An 8,020-nucleotide genomic window follows, 5' to 3' on the forward strand; every position below is an offset into this window, starting at 1 on the left:
ATTTGAAATTTAACTCTCTGGGTATCTTTGATGTATGATTAGTGATATTCATTTTTAGCCTCAATTTTAAAAGTCTTACTTGCTAAGAACGTAGCATTACCAATAGAATACAGGGGTAGTGACAGTGAGGCAGGCCAACACCAGTGTGGTGAAGATCAGGACTTTGGAGAAGAACCACTTCTGAGCTCCTCCCCCACGGGCTTGCAATATGACCTTGGGTCAGGCAAGTTCTTAGAAGTCTAATATTTAGTTTCTTTGCCTAATAGTTAATTTCCTTCTTTTGGAGATCATGAAAGAAGCTATCATACCAAATACTTAGGAGGAGAAATCAAATAAGGAAAGTAAAGTACTTAGCACTATGCCAGGAAAGATAAGGACTGAAAATGTGTACTATCATATTATCATTATCACTATTATCATCATAAATTTAATGGTTCAAAGGTTTATAGAACTGTACAATGGAATAAAATTTTTACTTGGTGAGGTTGAGGCAGGAGGATGGAGAGCTCAAAGCCAGCCTCAGCAAAAAGCAAGGCACTACGCAACTCAGTGAGACCCTGTCTCTAAATAAAGATAGAAAATAGGGTTAGGGATGTGGTTCAGGGGTCGAGTGCCCCGAGTTCAATTCCTGGTACCCTCCCCAAAATTTACTTTTAGACTTCCCACAGGTTATTTGCTTCATAAAAATTGATGGTTATTGGAATGAAATTGAAATCTTCCAGATCAAGCTATCAAAAGTAGAAACTACACTAATGAGAAGTCTGAATTATAGGATATTCTTAAAGAAGAGCAATTTTATTTGCTGTAAATTCACAGGACAAGAGAAAAATGCCCTGCTGGGGAAAGATAATCACACATTTGTAATTAGCAAATTCTCCTCAAATACATAACATACTACTAAGTTATTTGAAATTTTGACGTTTTAAAAGATATTTATTTTTCAGAACAAGTTAGATGTGTTCCAAGAATGTGTTTCAAACTAATACTTTGCTTAATAAATGCTTTTTTAAAGGTCACTTTTTAAAAAAGTGACCTATTTCTGTCTAGTCCTGTCAAGTAATAAAAGTTCAAGTGATGGAGTCTGACCATATTATACTATATATCAAATTACACAATTAAGAATTAATCTCTTGGGCTGGGGATGTGGCTCAAGCGGTAGCGCGCTCACCTGGCATGCGTGCGGCCCGGGTTCGATCCTCAGCACCACATACAAACAAAGATGTAGTGTCTGCCGAGAACTAAGAAAAAAATAAATAAAAATATTTAAGAAAAAAAAAAAGAATTAATCTCTTGGGCTGGGGATGTGGCTCAAGTGGTAGCGTGCTCGCCTGGCATGTGCGGGGCGCTGGGTTTGATCCTCCACACCACATAAAATAAAATAAAGATATTGTGTCCACCTAAAACTAAAAAATAAATATTAAAAAAAATTAATCTCTTCAGTGTCTTAGCTAATACTATCCCCATGATTAATTATCACAAATCAAGCTTAACATTCCTTTCAAATTAAAATATTGTTCAAAAATCTCTCTTTTTAACTGATTAAACTCTTAGGTAAAACCTATTTATTTTATACTCATTAACTAACTATACTTGAAGTTGTAAAAAAATTCAAAATTGTAATAAAATTTATAAATCTGGGAGCTCATCTGAAATAGAGGGTTTAAGAGTACAAAGCCATGAAGATAACTATAGCAAGAACAAAGAAGTTCCATAGATTCAAAAATCATTTTTTTTAATTGCATAGTAGGGTTATTTCATTGCTTTGATAATGTGGCTCTTGTTTTATTGTGAAGATCACAAATATTAGACACTTATTTCTTGTTAGCTTGATATATTATCACAGTTATATAATTAGTAGAAGAATTCCATTGGTGAAGGAATGAAATTGAGAATGATGAAGTAACTTTCACAATAAATAAGAAATCCAATATATGAGTGTAGTGTGCCTTGTTAGTATGCTCTATAACTTCTAATTCCCTTATGTAAAAGTATCATGTATTAAATATGGGTTGCAAATATTTTCAAAACACTAAAATAAAATTAGTTTTGCTAAACAGAAAATAATACCTTCTAATATTTTATTTCTGATGACAGAAAAGAAACTGTAAAATCTTGGGTCTCCAGGACATCTTCAGGAAATGGTTATTCCAAGTTAAATAAAACATTGTGTTGTGCACTGCGAATGGGACCCTGGGTGGCCCTGAGTTCTAGAACCTACTTTTAATTTATTGATTTTATATACACCAGAGCTTGGAAAATGAAGGATTTAGAATTGATGTGACTAAGAAAGGATTCCAATGTACATAAATATAAACACTAGGTATGAAAAGGACAGTAGGTGTCTAATGAAATTGGAAGCTCTGAGACTGCCGGAGGTTACACCTTCTCCATCACCGTTAAAGAGAGCTCTTTCAGGATATCAGTCTCTGCACAAAAGCCCCATAGTGAGCATAGAGTCTCGGCCTTCGCCACACCAGCCACAGCAATGCTCTGCAAGGAGAAAATTAAAAAGCCAACAATACCAACCAGCACAAGAAAATAAAAAACACAAAAGGCGATGTTTTCAATAGCCTCTCAAGATACACCAGTGCGTTCATAGTGAATGGAAGAGCCTCTGCGTGCAGTTATCAACTATGCCATCCACACAAAGGGATAGGGCTTATGGGGAACCTGAACTCTTTAGTGAACTAATTTCTTTTATATAATTTACCCCCTTGAATAGCAGCTTCACCCTCCTTAGGACAACAGCATTAATTAAGACAAATAAGTCCTGATCAACACAGCTTTCATTTCTCCTCCTTTGACTCATCATTACATTGTTTTTAAGATTCTGAGGGCAGTTATTAAATTTTGCTGTAGTGAGATAACTTGTACATTTCTCTTATCCCAACGAGCAAGGACTATGTTTATTCTTGGACCGAACAAATACTCAGTACTTAATCACCTTCTGAAGTATTATTTTGCATTTTAGGTGATAGGTAAATACATATTTCTATAGAAAACTCAGAAAAGTTGGAGTTCACATTGGGAAAGTCATGAGAGATGAGTTTGGAGAGAGTAAGAAGTATGGAATTCCTTATAATTTAAGGAATTTGGATTTTATCTTAAGGAAGATGGGATGAATTTAAAGCAAGGGTATAGCACTTAGTACACTCACAAGTTTTTGAAAAATATTCTGGGTGTCATTTGGAAGACAAATTATAGAAGTCATGACTGAGGGAGGAGGCTAGGGGTGGGGGTGAATTAGAGAACAGTCAGAAGTCTGAGTTTTGCAGTCTTCATAACAGGAAGACTAGTGGAATAACTGTTGAAATCACCAAAGGAAGTACAACAGGGTAAGGTATGAAGGTGAAAGTGATGAATTGGGCTTTTAATTTTTTTTCTTTTTAATTTAGGTTTTGCATACAATGTATTAAAATGTCTAAAACTTAAAATATACAGTTTGATGCATTTGCACACTTGCATATACTAATACAATGTCCACCCAGATCTTCTTATGACCTTTTCTAATCAATAACATTAATTACAAGGGGTGTATAGTGAAAATCTGGCAGCATTCACCTTGACCAAGCCATTGAGGTTAACAACACCCAACTGACATAAATTGAACTCATATATTTCTGATGATGCATTGAAAAGAGCAAAGAAGGCCACAAATTGGTATTTTCCCAGACAGAGATGTGGCTTATGCCCCCTGCCCTTGAATCAAGGTGGGCTCTATGACTGGTCTGACAAACAGAATAAAGAAGTGGTGCTCTGCCAATTTCTGGGCTTAGACCTTAAGAAGCTAACACTTTCACTTCCTTTGTCCTGCAACATTTGTTTTTGGAACCCAACCAATCATCATGTTACTATAAGCCTAAGCCATAAGGTCAGCCTGCTATAGATGCACTAAACCACAGCCTAGATAAACTCTCAGCCAAAGATGGCGGCGGGAAGTGAGTAAGCCGCTCCGTGCTCCGCGCCGCCCCGCCCGCAGCGTATGTTGCCACATCTTAAAAGATGAAGTAAAGATCATTAAAGGAGATCTGTCGACAAAGACTCAGCACCGTGTCAAGAAAGGGGCCTAGGTGGAGTGAACCCGCCACGACTCCAGCCAAGGTGGAGTGAGTCCATCACGACTTCAGCGCGAGCAGTAAGGCTGCAGCCCCCGAGCTGCCCGGCTCCCTCGGCCCCTTCTCCTTCTCCTCTCCGCCTTTCCCCTTTGCTTCTCCCCCGCCGTCTCTCCTCCCACGCTCAGTCCCTAAATCTAGATCTCAATTTCTTTCCCCCACCCCGCCCGCTCTCCCGCGTGTCCAGTACCCGGCCCGCGGGGGCCCCGAGGCGCTGCCTCCCCTCCCCCAGCCCACACTCCCCTCCCCGGGGGTCCCGAAGGCCACAGCTGGGGCGCCGCCGCCGCTGCTTCCCGCGGAGCACCATAGAGCAGACTCTTCACCGCGAGAGTGAGCTGCCGAGTTAAATGGAACAGCTGATAAGATGAGTGACAATTTAAAATCTAAGTGATTCAACATGGCGGCGGACGCGGAGAGATCAAGTCTCTAACCCTTTCAGCTGCGCGAGCATAGGGAGAAGTAAACTGTCAAAATACTGTTTGCTCAGGACCACTAGGCACTGTTGAGCTGAAGGGGATCCCGGGCGAACAGTCTGTCCCTCTCAGAACACACCGAGCCCGGATTGGGCTGCATTCTAGTTCTGGTTCGCCTGCTTCTCGTGACTCAGCACTAATGATCCCGCTGAAATAACTAGTCGGCCCACCTGAACTCACAGAGGTAAAAGCCAACTGAGCACGATAGTCAGACCCAGGGTATCCCTCTGCTGACAACAGAGGTCCCTTGCACCAGCTACCAGGGGAGTTGCTACCTGAGGGCAAACAAATTCGCTGGGGGTCCTCAGCCCCAAGCCCTACAAACTTAGGGTCTGAGGGAGGCAAACAGAAAGGGTGTGCCCAGGCATCCATGGAAACAGGGCTCCCAGGAGCAGCAGACCTGGCATGTAGCCAGTATTGTGGTGAGCGTCACAGGTGAGCGGGGCCTGGCTTGAGGAACCACAAGAGAAGGCCCTAGGCACTCAGGATTGGAGACCCGCACAGTCTGGGAAGAAGAGCTGAGGCACAGTGATTGGTTCCCACCCATCAAGAAGAAAAGCCTGGCCCAGTAGGCATAGCTCCACCTACTGGAAGAGAAGTTAATTGAGCTCTATGACTGCATTTATTATTATTATTTTTTTAATGATTATTATTGGTATTTTTTTTAAATTTTATTTTCACTTTTTGTTGTTGATGTTGTTGTTCTTCAACTTTCTTATTAATGGTTTCCATTTTTTTTAATTCTTTTTATTCTATTATTAGTACTATTATTTTTTAAACTTTAATTTCCATTTGTTTATTATCATTATAATTTTTTTGTTTTAAATTTTTATTTTTTCATTTTTTCTTTCTTTCTTTTCACTTTTTTCTTGTCTTTTCATTTCTTTTCAATTTTCTTATTCCCCCTTTCTTGAATTCTATCTGCCTACACTCACTCTCTTTAGTGACTTCTTCCCTTCCCTTCTAATACCTCTCCTCCCAAGCATCAAATAAATTTATAAGAGTAAACAGTAACTCAGCAGTCAAACAGAACAAGAAGTATCATGAGCATAAAAAAGCAAGAAAGAAAAGGAGTACAAACAATGAAGGACAGCCTAAATATTCAGGAGGACCTGGAGTCATCAGAAAAATGGCCATATAAAGAACTCAAGGAACACCTTAGACAGATGGAAAGGAACCTTAAAGATCACATTGAAAATGAATTACATAAACAGATAAAAGAAGAAGTTAAGCATCTTTATCAGGAGATAGAGATTATTAAAAAATCAAACAATAATTCTAGAAATGAAGGAAACGATAAACCAAATTAAAAACTCAATCGAGAGTATCACTAACAGAGTGGAGCAAGTAGAAGGCAGAACGTCAGATAATGAAGACAAAATATATCATCTTGAAAAGAGTCTAGCCAACTCAGAAAGGCTGGTAAAAAATCACGAGAAAAACATCCAAGAGATTTGGGATAACTTAAAAAAACCAAACTTACGAGTCATTGGGATAGAGGAAGGCACAGAGATTCATACCAAGGGAATGAGTAACCTGCTGAATGAAATAATTACAGAAAACTTTCCAGAAATAAAAAAGGAAACAGATATACAAATTGTAGATGCATACAGGACACCGAGCACACAAAATCACAGTAGACCAATGCCAAGACACATTGTTATGAAGATATCCAATATACAGAACAAAGAGAAAATATTAAAAGCTAGATAAACTCTCAGCCAACAAATAGCATTGACCCTGCCATAAGAGTAGACTATCTGGAATAACCAGCCCAGTTGGGCCTTCAGATGACACTAACCCCAAGAGAGATCCCAAGGAAAACTGTGAAATTGAGCTTTCACAATCTGCAGAATCATGAGAGATAATGATGAGTTGTTCTTTTAAGCCACTTGGTTTTGAGATGGTTCTTATGTAACAGTAGGTAACTGAACAGCAGCTAACAGTAAATTTTTAAGCTCCAGGAGACTTGGGAGTTGGTTATCTTCCCTACTGTATCTTCAGCTTCAGATAAGCAGCTGGAACATAGTAAGTAGATCAATAAATTTTTGTGATCAGTTAGCAATTTGTGAATAATTAGCAATATTATTGACCTGAGAAAATGATTTGAAAAGATGCTCTTTTTAAAAAAACTATTAATAGCCCTGGCGTGATTCCGTCCTGCGCGTCTCTTTAGAGCAGGCACCCATTTTCCGTCCGCCTTCTCTCCCACCTAAGTGCGTGCTACCACCCCATGGAAGATTCGATGGATATGGACATGAGCCCCCTGAGGCCCCAGAACTACCTTTTCGGTTGTGAGCTAAAAGCTGACAAAGATTATCACTTTAAGGTGGATAATGATGAAAATGAGCACCAGTTATCATTAAGAACGGTCAGTTTAGGGGCTGGTGCAAAGGATGAATTGCACATTGTTGAAGCAGAGGCAATGAATTATGAAGGCAGTCCAATTAAAGTAACACTGGCAACATTGAAAATGTCAGTCCAGCCAACGGTTTCCCTTGGGGGCTTTGAAATCACACCACCTGTGGTCTTAAGGTTGAAGTGTGGTTCAGGGCCTGTGCATATTAGTGGCCAGCACTTAGTAGCTGTGGAGGAAGATGCAGAGTCAGAAGATGAAGAGGAGGAGGATGTGAAACTCTTAAGTGTATCTGGAAAGCGATCTGCCCCTGGAGGTGGTAGCAAGGTTCCCCAGAAAAAAGTAAAACTTGCTGCTGATGAAGATGTCGATGATGATGAAGATGATGATGATGATGATGAAGATGATGATGATGATGATTTTGATGATGAGGAAACTGAAGAAAAAGCTCCAGTGAAGAAATCTGTACGAGATACTCCAGCCAAAAATGCACAAAAATCGAACCAGAATGGAAAAGACTCAAAACCAACAACACCAAGATCAAAAGGTCAAGAATCCTTCAAAAAACAGGAAAAAACTCCTAAAACACCAAAAGGACCTAGTTCTGTAGAAGACATTAAAGCAAAAATGCAAGCAAGTATAGAAAAAGGTGGTTCTCTTCCCAAAGTGGAAGCCAAGTTCGTCAATTATGTGAAGAATTGCTTCCGGATGACTGACCAGGAGGCTATTCAAGATCTCTGGCAGTGGAGGAAGTCTCTTTAAGAAAATAGTTTAAACAGTTTGTTAAAAATTTCCGTCTTATTTCATTTCTGTAACAGTTGATATCTGGCTGTCCTTTTTATAATGCAAAGTGAGAACTTTCCCTACCGTGTTTGATAAATGTTGTCAAGGTTCTATTGCCAAGAATGTGTTGTCCAAAATGCCTGTTTAGTTTTTAAAGATGGAACTCCACCCTTTGCTTGGTTTCTAAGTATGTATGGAATGTTATGATAGGACATAGTAGTAGTGGTGGTCAGACATGGAAATGGTGGGGAGACAAAAATATACATGTGAAATAAAACTCAGTATTTTAATAAAGT

The 8,020-nt window shown here is 39.4% G+C and overlaps 1 protein-coding gene across 1 annotated transcript; it reads left to right on the forward strand.

The window, feature by feature from the left end:
- The first annotated feature begins 6,728 nt into the window (after positions 1–6,728).
- LOC308649809 (nucleophosmin) lies at positions 6,729–8,020 on the forward strand. The gene has a single exon (XM_081295649.1). The coding sequence runs from the start codon at positions 6,819–6,821 to the stop codon at positions 7,701–7,703; it is 885 nt and encodes a 294-aa protein (XP_081151775.1). The 5' UTR covers positions 6,729–6,818; the 3' UTR covers positions 7,704–8,020.

Source organism: Spermophilus citellus, assembly GCF_964194105.1.
Source record: "Spermophilus citellus genome assembly, chromosome: 5".
Lineage (NCBI taxonomy): Eukaryota > Metazoa > Chordata > Mammalia > Rodentia > Sciuridae > Spermophilus > Spermophilus citellus.